We start from the raw sequence: 24072 nt of genomic DNA, 5'->3' as shown, positions 1-24072 counted from the left end.
GCAAGGTAGCACCAGGATTGTCGACTTCACGGATTCGTCGCTGGTCCAAAAAACTGAATAATATCTTAGACTTCTGTCTCCTCATTATTCGACCCGAAAGAACTATTGATCTAAAGAGTATGTCCTACAACCCCTAAACTCCAAGTGCGAGTCTCCAAAACTCACAATGATTCGTAGCCAGGTTGAATCAAAATGTCCAAATTTCAAAGAGCACTGTATTGGAGATTGTATCCAAATGTAAAAGATCAAAAGGACGAAGAGGTACCACCTAATAGTATGAAAATTTCCAGTCGGTGTGAAATGTAATTATTAGCGTGGAAGATAGGTCGTCAGCACAATATCCAGTATTCAGACTAGATCTGTTATTTTTATCGTCCTAGAAGAATGTATTGACTAGTGTGATTGGATGAGTGGGTGACATTGTGTGAGTGTGTGAGTGTATGTAAGTCACCACAAGCCTACGAAATTGGTACAAAGAGCACTGCCAGTACAAACAGCTCAAGTAGCATCTGTGTCATGGATGAGGATTTCCTTGCTGTCAAAAAGGCCAGCGCAATCCACTTGGCACACCTATATGACCTAAAAGACTCGCCTTATACCGACTTAAACCCATGTCCACCTGTGAATTAAAATTCAAGCTCACAATAAGACCGGCTTAGTGCTAAAACAGTTCCCTAGGGAGGACATTGCATCTTGAATCTCTATGCCCTATGCCGGCAATCATAGTCAATCCTATTTGTCGGTTACATGTCCAGAACTTATCATGGAAGAAATCTCTTGGAGTATCCAAAAGTGAAAGATGATAAGGGCAAAGAGGTAGCTTGGCATTGTATCTCCAGAATAAACGTACAATCGTATCTCAGTTGAATTCAAAATCTTGCCGAATTCCGGACTGCTGCTCCTAAGTTCTCATATTGGATAACCTACCATAACAACTATAGCTATGTAGCTTCCGATAATGTTGGCCTGCATATCATCGTTATTTTGGTCCTTGAGACTCGTTTCACTCCTTTAGCCTTCTCGACGAACCTATACAAGGTACCAGACAACTACTAAGCCACAACTATTAAAAAAGTTATAAATAAGCCCTGAGACTGAAACGTTGGCAACAATATAATGAATAGACCAATTTGTGACATCACTGAAAAATGAATAAAAGGGGTGAGTTCGTGGCGGAATATAGACTACCCATCGTCCTGAATGAATTGATTTATTAGCGTGATCGTTTGAATGAGTGAATGTAGTTCAGACCCGCCAAAAATGAAGCTAGCTTTTAGGCTGAAAGGGATGACACTGGCGTAACATCAAATGCCCCAGTGACTCCTCATGTTTTATATATGCATGATGTATGAAAGTGTTTATTAGCGTGAATGTTTGTTTGCGTGGGTGGATCTGTGGCAGAATATACGGCACCCCAAGCTCGACAAATTTTAATTATACTTAGAGTATGAAAATTTGAGGCAGTGAGAAATGTAATTATTAGCGTAACAGATAGTGGGCTCTCAGCGGAATATCCAGTACCAGAGACCCACCAAATTAGATGTGTTATTTTATCGTCCTACAGAAATTTATTTATTAGCCTGATCGGTTGAGTGGGGGGGAGGGAGGGAGGGAGGGAGAGAGAGAGAGAGAGAGAGAGAGAGAGAGAGAGAGAGAGAGAGNTGTGGAGTGAGTGAGAGAGAGAGATGTGTGTGTGTGTGTGTGTGTGTGAGAGAGAGAGAGTGTGCGTGCGTACGCGCGTGTTTGAGCGCGTGTGTTTGAGCGTGTGTGTGTGTGTGTGTGTGTGTGTGTGTGTGTGTGTGTGTGTGTGTGTGTGTGTGTAAAGTCGTAACATCAAGTATCCAGTGATTAACAATTTTGAGCCGTAGATAATGCATGAAGTGAATTTATTAGCTTGAACGTTTACATGTGAGTGGGTCTGTGGCGAACTCAAAAATGTAAGATCGCCAGGACCTTCGGATGAGAGACAAATTGTGAAAATGAAGAAAAGCGGAGTGGAGAAAAAGTGAGGTGATATCAATTACCAAGGCAGCAAGCTAATATTCAGAATAGTAAGTATCGCTAATTGTCTTTACTGAATACCCAGTTAGGTCATTTCTGTGTGCAGGTTCATCACCCTGCAGGCCCGAAAAAGAAATCATATATATGATCCACGATTGACCTTTGCACGTCAATACTTGTGACTGTTCTATCTGGCACTTTGCGTTTTGTAAAGTTGGTACGCTTGTTTAAATGACAAATAGTAACATTTCAATAGGGCAATGTTTACTGAATGTTTTAAGCAGATAAAAATCGCAATATTGACATAAGAAGCGGTTTAGCGATTAGTCAAGGAGCCTCGGCTGAAAGCAAGAGGACAACAATACAAGGGAAAGAAGAGGCGAATCATTTGGTGTGAAGTGCCTCGTTCTCTTCAGTTGAAAAGCACTCCCTTCCATTTTGGCATCCCTCGTTAGCTCTTTAGAAATTTAACCCGATTCCCCACTCAAAACAAAGAATAAAACATAGAGCCGCAAAAGCGAAATAGCGCCTCCTTATTGTGCCCGGGGTAGGAGCGGAATGAATTAAGCCCTGCGACGGACGAGGGGACGGCTGGATTAGATTGCCTGGAGCAGAACGTGAGGAAACTGGCGAGATTAAGTGGCCAACCTACCGGCAGGCAGCCCCTTTTCAGATTTATAGCCCGTGAGTCCACTACTCTCCCACAACGACAATAAGAACTGGTGGAACATGGAACCAACTCGACCGACATACAAAACAACCGCGATTTCCGTCACTATTCGAGCATTCACCTCGCTAGACAAAACGAAGACTAACAATTATTCGTTTAAAATATAATAGAAAACTTAGAACAAAAAAGAACACTTTTCAACTTTCAAACTACTTTAAAATCTAAACAACACTAGTAAAAACTTATAAAACTTCGAAAAATCTTCGTAATTGTAGATGACATTATACAAATATAGATTGATGACAGAAACATCATAATCGAAATACATGCTAATAGGCCTACATACATAATCATATTTTCTTAACAATGGCTTATATTGGGCTTAGCGTCTGTTGAGTCTGTAAAGCCCAAAAGTAGTGGACAATATCAACCAGTAGCAGAATTTTTGTCGAATCAACCAGTTGTAGATGAAAATGATTATCATTCGTACGTGTTGACATTGTACTTTATTATTTGTTTATCATTGAAATGACGGGATCTTTACAAGAGCAAAGGAGATGGCGGTAGACTCAGGTAGGAATGTACTGTGTAAAGGATGGGTCTTAAGATACATCCTTGGTCCTTCATCTGTGTGATAGGAGACTGAAACAAAGAAGCAACTGACGTCTTGAAAGTTCGGGTATTTCTAGGTTTTGACCAATGTAGAATAACTGAGTATCATGATAAGGTAAAGTTTTTAAAGCATAGGAATTACCCGGATGGATAGGGATAAGTGTAGGAAAAGAGGCGGCCACAAGTCCTGCCTCTCGACCTGAGTAGGTTTATTTTGCCTCCCTTATTTTTATAAGTAACCGGCCAGTTTCACGTTGATAATCAACCTCCATAGCCTTGCCACTGGATCCTAGTGTGGGATTTTCGGCTTTTCCACTCCTAGTTGCAAGAATCTACAGAAAAGAATAAATTTCAGCCTCCTCTTCTTCCTGACAGTATCTGAGCAGTACTTCCTCTCTCTTTACTAATATCCGGTGCATGTCCCTTCTTAGACGACAATGCCATGTTAGGAATCCAATCAGAATCCGGTATCCTCTTTTGTGGCAGGAAGCTAAGCAACAGTAGGGTTCATGACCCAGAGAGTCCATGTTGGCCTCTTTTTTGTCCAACATGTCAACCTTTTCGTTGCCTATCAGCCCCGAGTGCCCAGGGACCCATGCCAGGAGCAGGTCGTTAGTGCCACTGACTTCCGTCAGGGTTCATTCTGTTCCAAACACTCTTTGCCTTCACCTCATGAGGCTTTTAGTGCTGCCTGAATGTCAAACAAGAAGGCTATATTCTGGGAATGTTTTCCTAGACTTTTTATTTCCCTGGCGCAGTGTTCAACCACTATGATCTAGACTGGAACTGGAAAACTGTAACATGTCTACCTAGGTTTACCGTCAGTTCGATCTTTGGGTCCATTCAGCTCTCCCGTGCCATGTCGGTTTTGGAGCCGTCAGTAGGAGTTTTTACCTTTAGCGGTGTTCCTTTTCCCCGTTCTTTCCTAAGGTAAGGTTCCACCAGGTTTTGGACTCATTAACTTAGGATGTGTCCTTTCTTGTGGCAAGATGCTAGGATACAATAGGGTTCGGGGCCTACAGAATTCATATTGGCTCCTTTCTGGGCATGTTCACTTTATCATTGCCTCTTTCTAGACTCCCCAGAGATCCATGCCAAAGTCAGGTCATGGGTGTTACTTCTGCCAGAACTTCGATTTTTGACATTACCTCGTATGAGGCTAAAGCCGTAAGTGCTGCCTGTCAGAGAGAAAATAAACTGCAATGTTTTCCTAAACTTCTTATTTCTCCAGCGCAGTGTTCATTTCCTATGATTTCAGGACATCTAATGGAAGATGATATCCATTCGGATAATCACAGATTTTTTATATATTTTCTAAGCCAATTAGCATGAATTCTATGATGTTTTGGATAATGGATCTATTAAGGGAAGGAAAAATTAGAATGGTAATTTGATGCTTCAGATTTAAGCTTTTAGATCAGCCCTGAGTGCCATACCGGATCTTAAGCTTCACATGAATACACACGAGTTTTAAAGCTCAGGAGGGGATGGGCAATTTTAAAAAAGTGCCATTGAACTACGAGAAATGCAGACTGGACATGGGCTAAAAACTATAAAACAACATAACACATATCGATTACAACATTAACAAGCTAGAAAACATAAGATACATCAAAATAAGTGTTATGCAAACCAAATTCACAAAACCGAAAGCCATTTGAACAAATCATTCTATTAAATTTATCTCTCCTTTTCACCTTGTTACCTTCAAAACTTTATATTACGAATCCAAGAGCAAAACAACTTTTTATCGAAAGGTTGCATAATATATTTCTTAATTCAAACCATTGGAATAATTAACTTTATCAACATTATCTATGCCATCATCATGGTAGGAAAAATAATAAAATTAGGATTATCCTTTCATTACTCATCTGTGAATTAAAAAAATAGAATGATACTCATGCCTTATGATTACCAAGCTGTTGAAAACACAATTTCGATATAAGTAAGTCCCGGTGTCGAATCCCACTCCCTTCACTAATCTTTACCTCGTGTGCAATGCATTAACAACCAATCAAAATTAATCCATCTGTCAAAGCCGAGGGGTCATCCTTGATCAAACCCTATCCTGGGAAACCTACATTTCCCAAATCAGGCTTCTCCACCCACTTCAATTCTATCCAACTCTTCCCAGCACTCGCAAACTCCTGCTCTCCTTTTTTCTTCCTCATTTCGATTATGACTGTTTATATGGTCACCGGCTTGTTAACTCAATCGGGAGAATCATGAACTGCGATTCGGTTCATATATCCCAAAGCGATCTCCTGTAGTATGTATCATGGTTTTAAATGGCCACCTCCTATCCCAGGCTATACTTCCTTGGCTTCTTCCTCTATCAATTTCTTCCCACTATATTGATCTCTTAACATTTAAGTCTTCTACACACATCTGTTCCAGCCCTTCTTATCTCAACCCCCTCGTACCCACTCTGATTTCCCTATCCGTTCCCTCATTTCATCCTACTCAACCTTTCCACCTTTAAATCGTGAAAATATAACACCGAGGATGTTGTTTTTCAGTTATCTTCTTCTTTCTTAAAGGTCTCAATGAAATCGAAAAGCATAGCAAGGAACCTCTAAAATAGGTTAAGCCCAGGGGGAAGACGAGATCAAAAAGGAGACAGGGTTTTAAACGATCCATGAAAAGTCTTAAATATAAATTAGTCAACTTCAGCCTGGATAGAGACAAAAAAAAACCTTAGTTGAATGGATGATCTGAACAAAACCAAGCAAAGCAGTAAAAAATTCTAAAAAATTTATATTAATAAACGAATTGTTAAATAATAAAAAACGCAATTTTCAAATATAAATCAATAAAGGCTGAATTTCAACAACATGTGGAATGTACGATTGAATTATACGTTATCAATTTTATATTGAAAGGTGCCAGGATTTCCCCGAGCCGTATTCGTGCTACATAATATTTAAAAGGAAAATCATAAAGATCCTATTCCTGACATCAGTATAAAAATAATACAGAAGAATATTTTCATTCGGTATTGCTAGTTGTAGCCTGATCAGTTCGAAATTTTATACATTTAAAGCACACACAAAAATTAAAGATGAATTTGTGCCCTGGGGATCGAAGTGACGATAGGTCATGTGATTAGAGTGCCAAGGCATAGGCCGGGAGGCCTTGGGTTCGAATCCCGCTCATGACATTAATTTTTCACATCTACCATATTTTACATAAAAATGATAATTCAATTAGTTACTTATGACCAACCAAAATATATAGACCAAAAGAAAATAATTCGGAAAACCTGTTTTATCTGTGAAAATTAATTGGTTATTGAATGACAAATTCTATTGAAAAATATAACATACAACGTGTGGTGAGTAGTGACCGTTAGTCGATAATTATTCAGAAATCGTAAGATGCGGTCTGGTGTGATGAAGGTTTCAGAAAAACATGCTCTTTATTGTGCCAACGTTTCGATCTTTATTGAGACATCTTCAGGGCTCAAAGTGTTTGTCTTCTGTGTAATTGTGCGATTCTTGCTTGTCGTGTTGAGAGTGCCCTACACGACACGCAAGAATGGCACACTTACGCAGAAAACAACCATTTTGAGCAGCCCTGAAGATGATCTCAATAAAGATCGAAACGTTGGCACGATAAAGAACATGTTTTTCCGAAACCTACATCACACCAGACCGCATCTCACGATTTCTGAATAATAACATACAACGTATAAATCATCGTGAGTTTAGTTTTGACTGTAAAAGTATTCCTTCTAGGAAGGCTATGGCGTCAGTCTTGACAAAAGCAGAGAAAATTGTTGATACGGCTTGGTTCTGATTGTTTTTATATATTATCTGCTATGAACAATATAAGAAGAAGAGGTCCAAGAACCGAGCCTTGACGAACATCATCAGATACGATCTGGATGGCTGATGATCCTAATCAATTTAGACCAAATCTTCTTCGGTACATAAGAAGATTCCGATTTCATTCGAAAGATAAACCTTATAATTTTAGGGTATTCACGATTTGTACTACATGCTCAGTATGTTCAAATGTTCAGTAATACAAGTAAAGTAAAAAGGAAATTCTTGTCATACAGGAAGGTTTAATGTACTCGTAGTTTCGAACCCAGAACCACAGCGTGGCAAACACACGTCAGCCATAACCACTCTACCTTGGTGTCAGGTTTTGGCTGTACATTAAAAACAGCATCGCTTAAAAAATTGAGTCATACAATGTGAAAAAGATTCACCCAAGGAAGAAGCAATGAATCAAAGGATCGTAGAAAACCATCTGGACCTGGGGAAATTTGATTGAGTTGATGAAACATGCTTGCTTTTGAAATTTTGCCTTCGGCACTAATCCCAATAAGTGTTGAGAAATTGAGATTGCAATGGGATGAGAGGTAATTTCGTTATTTAAGGGATAAAGAATGAGTGTAAAAATCATCTTATTACAGTAGGAACACATCTTATAAACTTGGTTATCGTGATTTATATCCCGGATACGCCAACCAATCATCTGAACCTAAAACCTTTTGTATTTCCTTATTTTTTTTGGCTAATATTCAAATATCGTGTAATCGTAATTCAAATCTCGGCGATATATATTAATTAGTTATCCTCCTAGGTCATTCAGTACTTACATTAATCTATTATGTATTTTAGTTTGTCCAATTCATGAAAATAATTAGTTTTATTATCATGGAAAGTATGTCTTGGGGGAAAGAAGTGATGATAGCTCAAGTGGTAGCGACGGGGTACTGATCCGGTAGTCGTGGGTTCGAGTCCAACTCGTGACAATTTTTCAACTCAACCTTTGCATAATAATTAGAATAATTACTTTGATTACTTGGAAGAACTAAAAACCTAATGTGTTTATTCTTGTACATTGCGCGCAACTTAGTAGTTTAAGCCTAGTCGTTTTGGATTAGAAATAGAGATGATGATGGGACTTCGCGGATTTGGTTGTTTTCGAAATAATTAAAATCAATCAGGCCGTTAAATTTGAAATAAATCGTAGAATCTCTATTTTCCTCAGGGCAAGATGTGAATCGCATGATCATCGAGAGAGCATGTGTGAACTGTTTTCCAGTTGTTGATCACAAAAATCTTTTCTTTTTTTTTTTTTTTTTGTAAATTGAAGAAAAACCCTTGAATGGTGTAGTGAGTGAGTTTCTGGTCAAGGTATGGGGGGGGGTCTTTATCCAAAACCAGTTCTGCCAAATTTCGACTTTATTTAAAGTCATCCTCAGGGCTCAATAGAGCCATCAAGAATTTTAGCCTTATAACAATTATGATTTATAAATTAATTAATTAATCTTTACGTAAGGTATTGGTTGAGATAAAAAAGTCAGTGACACGAGCGGGATTCGAACCCACGACCTTCGCTAAATACGCCGCTGCTCTACCACTCGAAGTGAATCGAAGTCACGATAGGACAAGTGGTAGAGCAGCGTATTTAGCCGAAGATCGTGGGTTCGAATCCCGCTCGTGACACTGACTTTGTTATCCCAACCAATACCTTACGTAAAGATTAATTAATTGAAAAATTTATTCCGTCAATCAGACCACGAACTCTAATGGATATATTTATAAAGATAAAAAGTTTTGCCACATAAAAAATAAAACAAACAACTTGTTACTTGTTTTGTTTTTATTAAAAAGGAAGATTTATTTGCTTTTATGTCTTACCAGTAGTAAAAATGGTGGAAAGCCCTGACCATGACTTCAAATGAAGTGTAAATCTTGGCAGGATCGTTTTTGGATTGAGAAGCATCCCCAACCTTGACCACAGACTCGATCACTACATCATTACAACTGTTGGTCGATCCTATCCAGAATTTATAGCTATTCTAAATACTCATATTAAACTGGTCGGGAAGGAAAACCGGTTGTTTGCCCGAGACGGTTTTTTTAAAACTTGGGCGTTGTCCAAAAGAGAGAAGCGCGAAATGAAAATCCCTCCGGCATAGTTTCCCTGGGAAATCAAGAGTGAAAAACCGAGTAATCCCCCACACCACCTCACGTCAATGGTCCTATCGTAATTACTGTCATTTACAAAATAAAAATGAAAAACTTCGCTGGAAAAACTTTCAGCGATTTTCAGCATTCATTTCCTCTGAATTACCAATTTATCTAAACAATTTTTTTTTTTAAATTACAAGGAAGGAAATGTCGAACAGAACACGACGATTTTGTACTACTCGTGAATAAAATGTATGCACTTACACAGGATGCAACTCAGGAAGGCGAAATTAAAACTTACCTGCAACAAAAGAAATTAAAATCACGTTAGTTCATATTATCAAAACAAAAAGAAAATCCACACGACAAAACGACATATTTACAACACATCGAGATGTAGAAAATATACTAAAAAAGGGTCAATACAAGAAGGAAAATAATTCACGAAAAAGTAAATAATAGCGGATGTGATGAAAGAATTGCCTGATATTAAGCTTGTACAGAGTGATTTAGAATGGGCTTTTAAGTCGGCATTTTGCCGCATAGCTAAGGTAAAAAACATACAAAATAAGGGAAAAACATCACGAACTATGGCTGACCTGGTGTAATATATTATTAAACATTTCCTCCAAAATAGTTATATAAAAGGCGAAAACAAGCGCGAATCGCATACCAGCAGTTTATTTTTTTTTATGTAAATGAAGCTTAATGGTTGAAATGAACTGATTTTGGAGTTTAAATTGATGAGATGATGATTCGTGCATCAGCTGAATAATTAGCATAGTAATATCGCATTCCATGGTTATACATTTCATGCTGAATCTTGCCTTATAAGAATAGTTTCATTTTTGAAATTGATGTAAACTTTTTTTTCTGAAAATTACAGATTTTCCCATTGTAGATATGAATTTTCTATTTGGGAATATTTCTAAGCACGAGTCTCGTCAGTATTGATTGGTCAGATGTTTTATCGGCCTTTGGCCAACTTCGGTCGTACCCTGTCAAATACGAAAATTTTTTGTTCGTTTATTGTACAATAAAACGTACAAAATCCTTTTGTCAACCTAAGCGAAATTGTTTTTGAGTTTTCTTTGTATAAGAACATCCTTTGAAGTTGTTAAGTAGTTTTATTTTTATTTATTTATTTTTTTTAATTTTAATTTTTTTTTAACGAGGGTTCGCAACAGCACAGATATATTGACCCTCGGGGAGCCGGTGTTTTTGAAAAAAAAAAAAAAAAGCCCATTTGTAAATATGTCGGGTTCGAATGTAGGGCCGCTGGATTCAAACCCGGGACCTTTACCTTACAGTGATGAGCCTGATTTAGGGTCAACTCCTAAGCCGTTGCGGCTACCTTCGCCCCCGGTAATTTTATTATTAGTTTATTTATTATATTAATTAAAAATTTCTTATAAGAAATTAAACTTTAAAAAAGAGAGAGAGAGAGAGAGAGAGAGAGAGAGAGAGAGAGAGAAAGAGAGAGAGAGAGAGAGATCTGTAATATCACAGCAATTATTTCAATATATATTTCTGATCAACGGACTTTAATCCCATCGCCACCAAGATCGAGAAGAAAGATAATCATAAAATAAAGCATAACCGGTTTTATTTGTGTCCTATGGCATGATCAAAGGAGATAAGAAATAAATTTAACTATCTTCACGTCTCTGACTTTTAATTATAATATTGTTATGTATACTGCTTTCCTAAACTTTATATGATTAGGTGGGTGGGTATCAAAGTTGTTAAAAATTGTCCTTTCTGATCCTGAGCGGGTATTTTTATTCCTGGTGTTCCCCAAGGCTCTTTCCTCGGACCCATCCTTTTTTTTGTATACTTTAACACGATACATCAACCAAACAAATGCAACAATGGCTATCTACTCTTCCTATTGGAGGATATATTACAATATCGAACAGGTAAACAAGATAACAAGTTTCTACAACGGAAAATTAAAACTAATTGTAATAAAACGAAAGCGATAGAAAGTTCAAACTGAAGGCGTGACTGTTTCGTGAAACAAGTTGGTCAAACATCTTGAGGTGGTTTTTGATTTTTTTATGTTTAATGTTTAATACCATCTGTACATCATGTAATGATCCGATACATATTTACATATCACATTGATACAGTAAATGTCTTGAAGGGAGTTAGGAAATCTGTATTGTTCTCGTATCTTTACACAAGAGCTAGTGTAAAGTCCTTGGTGAGGAGGACCTCAAGTCATCTCCTCTTTAGTGGTCTGACTGGACAGAGATGGATTATGTTTGACATGGTTTGGACAAGTGGGTTAAGGTGAGTGGAGAGTTTTTCGTAAACCTGAAAATATGGTGGGGATTAATTTTTTTAAAAAGGGTATTTTAAGATCAGTCGTTGTCTTTACTATGATTCTGAGGATTATGGAAGACTGAATTCACTGGTTATAGGTAGGTTTAGCGAGTTACATTCAATATGTCTCAATCGGCTGCAGGTTCTGAAGAGTGTCAGCTTGTTTTTGTTAACAGATTTGCATCCAGTTTTTAGCTATCCGAAACGTCTGTTCCTTTCCTTCTACTATGGCAGTGCCCTGTCATAAGTCCAACCAGAATCCGGGTTCTGTTGCCGTTACCTTCCAGTAATCCCTTTGTATGTCTAATCCCTTTTATGAATCTCTTCATGTGCTTCATGCCTGGGGTATTGTTCCACCAGATTCTGGACTCATTAAGGATCCATTTTCGGATGTGTCCTTTATTGTGGCAAGATCCTCGACAATAGGATTCGGGGTCTAGAGAATTCATATTGGCTCTTTTTATGTAAAAATGAGATGGTAAATTGTGAAATTCAAACATCATACAAACGAATAGTGCAATATAATTTTTAATTTTCAACTAGCCTAAAGAACATTTTAGTCACTGAGTGTCCAAAGGGGGCGAGAAATAGTTACGGATTTAAATTCAATCAAAACACCTAAAAACCTTCATATTTCACATTTCCAAATAAAGGGACAGAACGGATCCTTTTTTATCAGATGTGCTACGACAGGATACGCTCGGTGCTTTTTAAAGTACCAAAGAGGGTTTGAAGGTAAGTTTCAGGGTAAAGGCCGTGCTCACCAACTTAAAAGGGGAAGGTCCATAAGCTCGTAAGCTCCTTAGCGTGTTTCGTACTTAGGTACGAAGGCGGGGTGATGGACTTAGGTGTGAAGGTATGTAATCTGGGCACTTAGAAGCCAATTTGTACTGTTTTAAGGTCCCCATCGGATAATCTCTTGACAAACCGTTAATCCAGGTCAGGTGTCATTTAATGTTGAAATTTGAAAAAAAAAATAGGGGAAATGTTTTGGTCTACGAAAAGTCCAAAACAGAAGCAGACGGTCGGCACAACTGCGGATATTATTTCCGCCATGAGGGGGACGGGAGGTCCAAATTCATTACAACGCCCCCTCGGCCGACAATCATAAGTCAAAGCCGCCCGCGCTTTCGCTAATAACGCCATTTATATTAATACATGTCCATTAAAGCAAAGCATCGTCGGTTCCGAAGGAAAAACACAAAATTGAAAATATAAGGGAGGTAGAATTTAACAACGGGAGTTCTCTTAAGTGAATCAGGGAAAGTTTGAACCAATTTCCCGATGAACACTCTAAATCAGAATAATTTTAATACAGTGTCGGCTTTTCGAAAGACAGGAAGGCTGGCACGTAGAGATCATAAGATCTTTCCAAAAATAGCCGAGGGAATAAAGTTGAAGTTCTTGGAAATCGACCACGTGGGCATATAGTTATGGGAGGTAAGGGCATATTGAGACACGATGACACCACGCGATCGAACCCTATGACGTTACCGCAACTGAAGTAAATAGATCCTTCCAGGGTAGACGAATTTAAGTTGTGAAGGAGTATAAATAGCTGGGTGTCATCTTCACGCAAAGCTACTCATCTTAAAAAGAGAATTCGCACGTCAATATTCGCGTTTAACTCAGTTTGGTCCAGCCTGCCCTCAAACCCCACTATCACACCCTTTTCGAAGGTATTTAAGGCAGTATGTTGGTCGATGGTGTCCACGCTTCACACGTCTAGTGATACCAATGTTTTAGTAGGATCCTATCAAGGTTTCTTTATTCAAAAATTATTTCACCTACCAACGTTTAGGCCTCTTTCAGACGAGGCGGTTTGGTTGATTCAACTAAGTTGTCCGGTTGACTCTCAACTAGTTTACTGAAGACTCTTTCTTTGCTGGTTTCAAACAAAGCAACTTATGGAATCAACTTCTCTTCCCAACGGGAGTTCAGTACGATGTTAGAAACCGAGGAAGCAGGAGTACTTCCTTATGGAATCAACCTCTCTCGCAACGGGAGTTCGGGATGGACGGGAAGAGAGGTTGAATCACAAGTTGCCAGGTGAAGCATCAAATAAAGAGCTTAACATCTTGTTACCTGAATTCAAACTGCCTAAAATTACTACGATCTAAGTGATAAATGCCAACTTGTCGGGGTCCAAAACCCTCAGTTCTCTCGTCCACGTCTATAACCTTGAATTGTGATCAATTTTGTGAGCGGGAGCAGTCAGTCATGAAAACAGGTGATTCATTTCACTAAGGGAGAGGTTTCGATCCAACGTTACCGGTTTTTTCCACCTCTACTGGGCACTCGCTCCTCGGATAGGAGGACAAGTATAAGATTTTTCCAAATATAGTCGAGGGAATAAAATTCAAGTTCATGGAGATTAGACACTATATCACATTCCACATATTCCTCCAATCCAGCCGATATTGTAACCTACGTGTAAAGTGGATGCAACGGAACCATGAACAGCGCATAGCAACGGAGACACCGGAAGTGGTTTTAAGGTAACGAGGCATCACGAAAAGGAAGGCCCACAAACCGCCCTGGAGGCAGAGAAGGACGCCAGTGGAGATATGGAAACAACGTTTAATACAAGATACTGTTATGCTACTGTGAGGATGTAATTATTAACGTTTTTTCTACCTAAAAATTAATATCTCGCCCATGACGGTATCATGACGTTCATGAGCGGTAGAGATGTTCAAATCGATGGTTATGTTGGTCCCTGGGCATATAGGTCTGAGAGGCAAGACCATATTGAGATCCGATGCGAACGAACCCTATGACGTCACCGCGACTTAGTGAATAGATTAAAGTTCGCTCATTTCCGACTGTTTCACCATTTTAACACTGATTTTCTCTCGCCTTCAATCACTGTTTTTCATGTTAATGCCCTTTTTTACTACTCCAACTCGCTTACTGGATGTAAAAGATCGTATATGTTTAAAACTTTGAATATCATAAAGCCTAAAGCCGTATTCTAAAAAACAGATGACATGATTCCAACACGCGGCGAGAAATCTATGCCACTACCACATCGCCGTCAGCTATTCTCAATATGCTGACCCATTAATTTCCCTATGTGACAAAAGGAAGCTCTACATCGCGTCGTGTATACCCCTTGCCTAACGAAAAGGCGAACAATCCAGGACGTACCAACCTCCGGACCTAACCATAGCGATCCGGCCCTCTGACGCTAAAAATGCAATAACAAACATAATTAAGCACGATCGTTAGATGGCCATCAGAGGGTCTAATTTGAAAAATATTGACAAAGTCAAGCGACTAAAAATAGACCATACTAGGTTGACAAATAATGATGTGCCCAGCATATAAAGTCGATGTGTCATTCCTTAGCTCCGTATAGAGAGCAAGTGAAGGCCACCCAACATGAAAACTCTTCTTGAGCATCGATTATTTCAGTACCCTGTCACGATTTTCGGAGGAAACAGGGTTGTTTAGTTGTATATTGTACTTAGTATACTTTTGTGTATATTGAGAGTAACTGTATTTATTAGAGTGAATGTTTAGTGTGAGAAGGTCGATGGAGGAACATTAATATTGAGATTAAATGTATTTATTAGAGTGAATGTTTAGTGTGAGAAAGCCGATGGAGGAACATTAATATTGAGAGTAAATGTATTTTTTATTAGAGTGGATGTTTAGTGTAACAAGGCCTATGGAGGAACATTAATAATGAGAGTAAATGTATTTATTAGAGTGATGATTAGTATAGGAAGGCCTATGGAGGAACATTAAATACTGCATAATGACCTCGCTGTCGATTTGTCACTTTCTTAGCCAAGTTCACATCATCTTCAATTTTTTTTTGCCTTAGCTTTCGCTATTAGTCAACTGCTGCTTTGTATCCTCCATGTCTTTCCTGACCCCAACCCCAATAGGACCAGTGCTCTCGTTGTTACTACATTTATGCTTTTATTACAAACTATCTTTTACCGATTTCAAAGTGGGATGTGCGTGTGGACCACCCATCAACATCGCCCAGAGAGCGCTCTCAGGCCCACAAACCGTCCGTGGAGGCAGAGAAGGAAGTCAGTGGAGATATAGAAAAAGCGCTTAATACAAGATACTGTTATGCTACTGTGAGGATGTAATTATTTACGTTTTTTCTCGGTTAAATACATATGTTACATTTATAAATGATGGTTAACATTGCTCTATAAACGTCGATATTTTGTGAATATAATAACATTTTGTCATTAAACGGCTTTTCAATTGACTGCATTTGAAATAACCTATTAAATAAATTCCCTCGTTCTTATGCAAAACTGAAACAGATCAATATGACGTGTTCCAGGTCATCAACCACGGGATTTTTTTTAGGTGTAAACCACATATACCGTGATTAGTTCGGATCCGAATGATACTAGGGCAATCTCTTTTGGTAAAATTACCGCCTTCATACCGTGGATTTTTGTTTAAACGGGGGTTGACAGATTGGTATCTGGTATATCATTCCATATGTAGATGTCATCGAATCAAAATTTGATAACTATGAATATTAAGTTCTTATCGCAGGAATTAAATTCAATTCAGCGATTTTTCGGCTATTTCGTTGACCATCTTTAAATAGTCCATTTCCTTTTTGAGTATAATGTTCAATTCTTTTATTTTATTTTTCTATTTTAAAAAATCAAATTCTTCTTTGAAACTTCCACTATGCTGAAATATGGATATTTCTGTAGATTAATTTCCACTCTACTAAGTTTTTCGTTGATATTTGAACTGAACAAGCACGAAGAAGGTTTAAGTATGATTTAATAGCTTTGATGCATAAGTTCGTGAACTTTATCAAATACCAAACATTTTATAAGTTTCGCGTTAAAAGATCGAATTGGGTTTTTTCTTTTCAGAACTTGTAGAATATTTAAGGTTCGTTGTGTGTTATTTTGGACAGATTTTTGGTTGAAAGCCCCTATCCCGGAATTGAGGCTTTTCCGTATGACACGGCGTTTGACGAACCATGGCCGGTCGATAACTCTCGAACGGACTCGCATGTGAATTCAGCGATTCATACATACGAGCCGTTCCTCGTAATCGATTACGGAAAGTAGCTCGGATCGAGGTTTATCCCGAAGGTTTCTCCAATACGGAAGCCTGGAATCAAAAGAGTATATTTCTCACCGACGCTTTTATCCTCCCAGGAGGGCCCTTTAGCGACATTTTATCCGATAATGTGGCATATGGGGAGAGTCAGAAGTTTTCCCTCCTGAGATTCACATTGTTTATACTGACAAGTAAAATATGTAAAGGAATAATATTGAAACAAAAAAATAATTTATTCGTTTACTAACTCCGTGAATTATGATTCCGACCATTTTGTCTTGGTCCGATCGAGTCTTGTTCTGATAAGACAAAACCAGCAGAGAAAGGCCAAAATCATCGGAAACGACCACCCCGCTCAAGATTTTTTTCCCCAATGTGAACGGACACAGTACATTTTTCTTCATTACGATTTCCAGTTCCACTGTCACCCCTTGAATTTTCTTTCAAGCACACCTTCTTCCATATAAATTCAACCAGCCCAAGTAACGTTCTATGGCAAATATATATAAAAAAATAAAGCCAGTAGAAAAGAAAAAAATATATGTATTTTAGCACAGCCATGTCATATGAACGTGAGAGCGGTCTATGTTCTTGCAAGCTCATTATAATTTGTAAATATTTATTGTGTTGGTGGATTTATGGAGGATTTCAAAATTTTGTTTTATTTTCGCAGGTGCAATGTCATGTAAACGAAGCTTAATCCTCAAATTTACTTGATGGATAATAAATACTTTTAATTACTATATTTGATACAAAACATTTTAGTTTATATTGAATTTCATACGAGTGAAGACTTTTTAGGAGAAGAAAATTTGAATGGACTGAACAATTTTTCTTGTAGTTTCTCTCCATCTTTTTCCTACGTTTATGTCAGTTTTCCTTAATGTTAGTGTCGCCAAAAGTATGCAGCATATGTAATATAAAAAAAGTTAACATTTTGCCTTTCATAGCTCGGTATTAAGAGAACAAAAGGCAAAAAACAAACAAAATAAGAGCTTGCGACGAGAAATGGTTTGATAAGTTTGCTTGTACACCTACTATTGAGTTGGTTCAAAATTTATGGATGTTTTCAAAATTTGTTTTATTTTCGCAGTTGCAATGTCATATAAACAAAGCTAAATCCTCAAATTTAATTTATGGATAATAAATACTTTTAACAATTATCTTTAATACAAAATATTTTAGTTTATATTGAATTTTATACGAGTGAAGACTTTTTAGGAGAAGAAAATTTGAATGGACTGAACAATTTTTCTTGTAGTTTCTCTCCATCGTTTTCGTATGTTTATGTCGTTTTTCCTTAATGTTAGTATCGCCAAAAGTATAAAGCATGTGTAATATAAAAAAGTTAGCATTTTGCCGTTCAGTAGCTCGGTATTAAGAAAACAAAAGGCAAAAAAATAAGAGCATGCGACGAGAAATGGTTTGATAAGTTTGCTTGTACACCTACTATTGAGTTGGTTCAAAATTTATGGAGGTTTTCAAAATTTGTTTTATTTTCGTAGGTGCAATGTCATATAAACAAAGCTAAATCCTCAAATTTAATTGATGGATTATAAAAAATACGATTATCTTTTAACTTATTTATGTTTAGTAGTCTAATTGACCAAATTATTTATTTAAATTAATTATTCCTTGGCTGAGATGAAAAGTTAGTGTCACTAGGATTCGAACTCGAAGGTCGTGGGATCGGGAATAACTCCAAAATGTTGAGATTCGGACCATGGTTAATCATGACTTTTTGGTTCCATTTTGAATGTAGAATCTACTGGGGAAAGTTTGTAACACGAGTTGCCCCACAACCTGTATTTCAAATATTTTTTTTTTATTTTATAAAAATCAAAAATAGTTTCGACTGCCTTTTCAAAACCTGCATTATTTTTGCACCAGCCCAATACAATAAAATAGAATCTTTTCAATTGATTAATATTTAAGTAAGGTATTGGTCGAGATAAAAAAAGTCAGTGTCACGAGCGGGATTCGAACCCAAGACCTTCGGCTAAATACGCCGCTGCTCTAACCACTTGAGCTATCGTGAATTCGATACCCTCTGACACCAACTTCCCATCCGAACCTAAACTTTTGAATTTTCCTTCCTTTTTTCCATTTTTCAAATGTCGTGTAATCTATTTGGATGTAATCTATCCGTCCAAGTGGATCGAAGTCACGATAGCTCACGTGGTAGAGCTGCGGCGTATTTAGCCGAAGGTCGTGGGTTCGAATCCCGCTCGTGACACTGACTTTTTTTATCCCAACCAATACCTTACTTAAAGATTAATTAGTTGAAAAGAATTTATTTGGTCAATCCGACCACGAAACCTAATCGATAAAATAGAATGTTGGACAATTTGGCCAACTCCAGATCTGGATTTAACTGCCATTCCTGTAGACCAGTATGTCAGCTGTTACTGACATTTGATGGAAATATTTTATGGAATGTTCGTGGCCTTCCTATCACATAAAAGACAAAGAATTTTATTTTTATTTAAGCCAAAAGTATTTACCTTTCTTTACAGAGGAAACGACGCGGGGTTGTGTTCAGGTGAATAGCTTGCAGATTCTCCTATTGACGAATGATCTTTCAATACAGTTCTTATTTCGTTAGAAATTGAAAAGGTGGAATGTTTCTAACAGAATATTAACAAGATCAAAGGGTTTTACAGCCGGCGGAACTTAGGACTCCGTGTATTAGTTGCGTCGTGTATTCCAACCTCGCGAACTGTTACGGAACATGCCTCCAGGGGCTGTAGTACAGTCCGAAGGCGGGCATTAAGGTTAAACTCACAGACCCAGTGTACACAACGTTCCAGAGAATCTGAACACAGGATTAAAACGGTAAACCGAGAAAGGTTCGCAACGGCGATATAATTGACGAGCTTCTCACTCGTTTAAAGTGTTGTACTCCGGGATATTGATCAAGCTGACTCTCGCCCGCCCCTCTTGCCAAACCCAATCCGACGAGGGAAAAAGATCTTGATTGTAGGACAGTTAAGATGAGTTGACGCAAGTAAATCATCCTTCTTTATCCTACTAAGTACTTTTCGAGGGGGGGGGGACCTTTTCAAAGTTGTTAAAGTACAACACATCGATTCTGGGTAAATTAACTATAAACCCTACAAACTTTAAACAACTAAGGATAGAAGACTTCACTTTAGCCCTCATATGAATAGGATCGCAAAAGCCAAACCAGTCATCAGAATTCTGTTCGCACTATTGGCTAAAGTACGGTTACTATGGATGCAAATTCTCACAAAATTTTGTTCCTGATGATTATGTTCGAAATCCTCCGAAACATTGTGCGCGTTTTGTGATTGTCGGTACGTTTCTGCCTCCCAGCAAAATGGACGAACTTAATGAATTTTATTTTCTTGAAAGTCCGTTGATCAGTTATCAAGCTACTGTTGATAGGTGGTGGGAAAACACAGCCTGTTAACCATTGATTTTACACAAGAGACGTGAAGGTAGAGTTTCAAACTTATTGCTAGTTTCTTTTTAAAAAAATGCATATACGTAATACATGTATGTGTAGAGGTCATAAAAAAAAAGAGAGGCAAAAAGAGGGAAAATTCGAACGGTTGTAGGCTGAGCTGAGTGTCCGAGGGTATCGAAGTCACGATAGCTCGAGAGGTCAGAGCAGCGGCGTATTGGGCCTTAGGTCGTGGGTTCGAATCCCGCTAGTGACACTAATTTTTCTCCTCAACCAAAAACCTTGGATAAAAAGAATTATTCATTAGAATAATTAATATTTTTTTCAATTCAAGTCAGTGTAACGAGCGGGAATCGAACCCACGACCTTCGGCTAAATATGCCGCTGCTCTACCACTTGAGCTATCGTGACTTCGATCCACTCGGACCCCAACTTCTTACTCAACCTCACCTTTCGAACATTCCCTCCTTTTTGCCATTTTTATCGCAACCAATACCTTACATAAAGATTAATTAATTAATTTATAAATCACAATTGTTATAAGGCTAAAATTCTTGATGGCTCTATTGAGCCCTGAGGATGAGTTTAAATAGTCGAAATTTGGCAGAACTGTTTTTGGATTAAGATGCAATAGAACTTTGTGCAATATTTACAAAGGCGCACAGATGTAATCTCAGGCAAATAGCAATGAAGCTATAGACTCCTCCTTCAACTCAAAGGTCTGGGAATAAAACATAACTTCCCCAAAGATTTTTACTTTCAGAAAACTACCTGTCTGAAGGAAGAACATAGACAAAATCAAGACTAGAAACTTCAAGAAATTTGAGGTGTAAAGTGAAAAAGCAAAAAAAAAATGAAAAACCGGTTCTCATAACTAACGGAAAAAGAGCTACAATGTAGCTTTCAGAATTAAGGTATATACTTGAGACTATTTTCTACTATTTATACTATTTTCTTAAAAATGGGACAAGAAGTGCAGAGATTGTTTTTGCTTGGAAAAAGATTATTGTAGTGTAAAAAGTACAATGAAAAATGAAAATATTTATGCAAAGAAGGCCCACAGAAAAGGAATTTTAACAAGTTTACGACAAATCAGAGATGTATGGAGAGGAGGGTGTAGAACTACCGGAAGGGAAAGAAGGAAATTAAAATTTTAAACACCGAAGTAAAAGACACCAAGGAATCATTAGAATTAATAAAATTGAAACGGTCTTGACGTGATAAGATCACAGGAAGAAAGATACAATTGTAAACAATTTATTTAGACAAATTGTCTTACAAAAACCCAAGGGCTAAGAGTGTTTTTAAATATGAAAGAAGCGTCTGCTCTCTATGCAATGGTAAAATATGATAAGAAGATTCGCGCACTCGTCGTACAGTGTTAAATGTGTTATTCTGCTATCAGTGCGAATTTTCGTCAGCGATCTTTCAAGACAGTTATTCAAAGGTTTTTCGAGCTCTGTGTTTTCTTATTCTAAGGATAAAGAAAAAAAGGGAGAATTGCTAGATTATCTGTTTAAAAATTCTTGAATTATCATTAAATTCTTTTGAAGACGTTTCTGACCCTTCCTTTAATCGAAATCATCCTTCCTTTTTGTGAATACTACCATTATAACCAACTAATCTAGTGGTAAACAAAAATCTAACTTTAATTACATAGTACACTTGCATACAAGAACATCTTGCAAGTGTCAAAGATTATAAAAGTTCCAAAATAATATACTTGCTTCACGAGATTTCTCGTCTTTAACGTACTTGCAAGCTTTAGTGAGAAAGAAAATATACATAGACTCTAGTCGGCGAAGAAAGTGTAATTGTAATCTTCGGAATGAGTGTTTTCTGGATTTGTGTCTGAGCGAGGTATTTAGGTCTGTATTAGTTTCGTTAGACACGTAAAATCAACGTCATCATTCTTAGGATTACGATCGGGCAGTTTGAATGAGAAGAGCATTGACATTTTTGACTTTTTGAAAGAAGACTGGAGAAACAACCAATTGGCAGTATGAGACAGATGCCAGGGCCATTGACTCTAATCGGCCAATAAAGTTTATGGTATTCGTCAGAATGAGTATTTTTGTATTTTTGTTAACAAGGTGACTATTTAGGTCTGTGTTACACATAAAATGAAGAATCATCATCCTTAGGATTATGATCAGTGAAAAAAGGAAATACACAAACAGTTAAAAACAAGACTGGAGAAACAACCAATTGGAAGTATGGGATAGATGCCATGGCAATAGACTCTAGCCGGCGAAGAAAGTATAATGGTGTTCTTCGGAATGAGTGTTTTCTGGATTTGTGTCTGAGCGAGGTATTTAGATCTGTATTAGTTTTGTTAGACACATACAATCAACATCATTCCAAGGATTATGATTGGGCAATTGAACTAAAAAAATATTCGACTGTTTGGCTGAATTCGACACTTTCGGTATTAAGTCCAGGTGATAAAAGCAGCCTTTTGTTTGTTAGATTAAGTCAGTTTGTCATATTGTGAAAGAGTATCGTGCCTTCACTATTTTTAATCGAGGGGTTCCACGTCAGATGTTAGTCGACGTACATTTCTGATGTGATGTGTCTTGGGTACATTTCAGAGGTGATTTTTGCTGAGAATAAGATATGTTCTTGAATTTCTTTTATGTTTGCAACAAGGCCATGGTAGTGTGAAATGTTCAAGGTATCGAGTGGAGATAGGTTCAAATAGCCCTATCGTCTGCAAAGTTCAAAAAGGTGGTTTAGGATCGGATGGGATGGTCAGCCGCATAACTTTAATACAAAATCAATAAAACGAAATTTAAAGTAATAGCCTACTTACCTAATAAAGTCTTCATAATTCTTAATTACGAAATAAAGTATTGATTTTTTTTTACCCTCGGCGATATAATTGTAAATAAATGCGATTTTTAAAAGCCAATAAAGAAAAATGGTTTGAATATCTGTAATGAAACCTAACAGTAAGATGCGTATATAGAATTTATCAATTTATCACAGATTAATGTCCGTAAAACATTTATGCCGTAAATATAATTTTCTTACGCTTTAGAAATACTCGGTTTATGCAAGGACAAATCTGATATGAGTTCTTTGTAATTTTTAGGATATCTGCCTGTACCTCACTTCCTTGATTGCTTACAAATTAACTGACCTCACCAAGATTGGCAAAAGCGTTGCTGCAATTGGAGAGGGCTAACTCGGAGGAGTGGTAGGACTACTAACCGGTCACTGGCATTTGAGAAAACATCTAGACAACATGGGCATGCCCAACGATGATCCCATTTGCAGATTATGTAATGAGGAGGAGGAAACAGCCACCCATGTTATCTTCATAAGCAACAGCTCAATGGAGGTTTAGCCTAACGTATAGAAAAAACTTAGGGAATTAAATTGTAGCAGCAATATTCAATGACATGATACTTCTAAAGAGAAGGATTGAGTCTATTGCACTGCACTAAGGAAGTGACGGCTGCAGTGTCACCATACATACATCAAGTCTCTAGTAATCACTTTTTTCGTAAAGGATGGTTTAAACCTATTTATTATATTATTATTATTATAATTATTCTGGTTGTTGGAGGTTTCGAGTGGAAGTGACAGGATTAGAATTACCAGAGAGAATTACTGTAACGTATGCAAATATGAGTGTGGTTTGAGGATGTAATGGAATGTCAGCGTCATCCTGGTGTAGGGTGTCGGTCAGAAAACTACCCTGACTGAGGTAGACCAGCATGGATAGGGAAAAACCGGCGACAATCAATGACCTGATACTCATAAGAAGGATTGGGTCTATTGCACTGAACAAAGGAACTAGGAAGGTCCAAAGGTCAGAAGGCTGCAGTGGCTGGGGAGCATAAACCACCCTTCCTAGTATCCTTATTACCATACCATACCCAGCTTTCTGTACATTTATTTATGAACTATTCATAAGGAGGTCCTGGGGTATTTTTCCGCTTCAGTAGCCTTATTGGCTTTCAGCCGTCAGCGAAGCGCCCGATTTGTGAGGTACACTGTACCCCTCTATCTACAACCCCTGTCTTCTCAAAATT

General features: G+C 37.7%; 1 protein-coding gene across 4 annotated transcripts in view; it reads right to left on the bottom strand.

Moving 5' to 3' along the window:
* The window catches only part of LOC106668003 (atypical protein kinase C), a 341008-nt gene that overhangs the window by 229056 nt on the left and 87880 nt on the right, over positions 1-24072 (bottom strand). Inside the window, exon 2 of one of the 4 annotated variants that reach the window (XM_024224865.1) lies at positions 9481-9517. The exons of the other annotated variants lie outside the window; for them this stretch is intronic. Within the exon in view, the coding sequence (XP_024080633.1) occupies positions 9481-9517 (37 nt within the window). The remainder of the gene's footprint in view (positions 1-9480; positions 9518-24072) is intronic. 4 annotated transcript variants of the gene reach the window in all.

Source organism: Cimex lectularius, unplaced genomic scaffold, assembly GCF_000648675.2.
Source record: "Cimex lectularius strain Harlan isolate CLEC.00 unplaced genomic scaffold, Clec_2.1 scaffold88, whole genome shotgun sequence".
Lineage (NCBI taxonomy): Eukaryota > Metazoa > Arthropoda > Insecta > Hemiptera > Cimicidae > Cimex > Cimex lectularius.
Note: the sequence above shows the minus strand (reverse complement) of the source record. Positions and strands in the feature narration are given on the sequence as shown.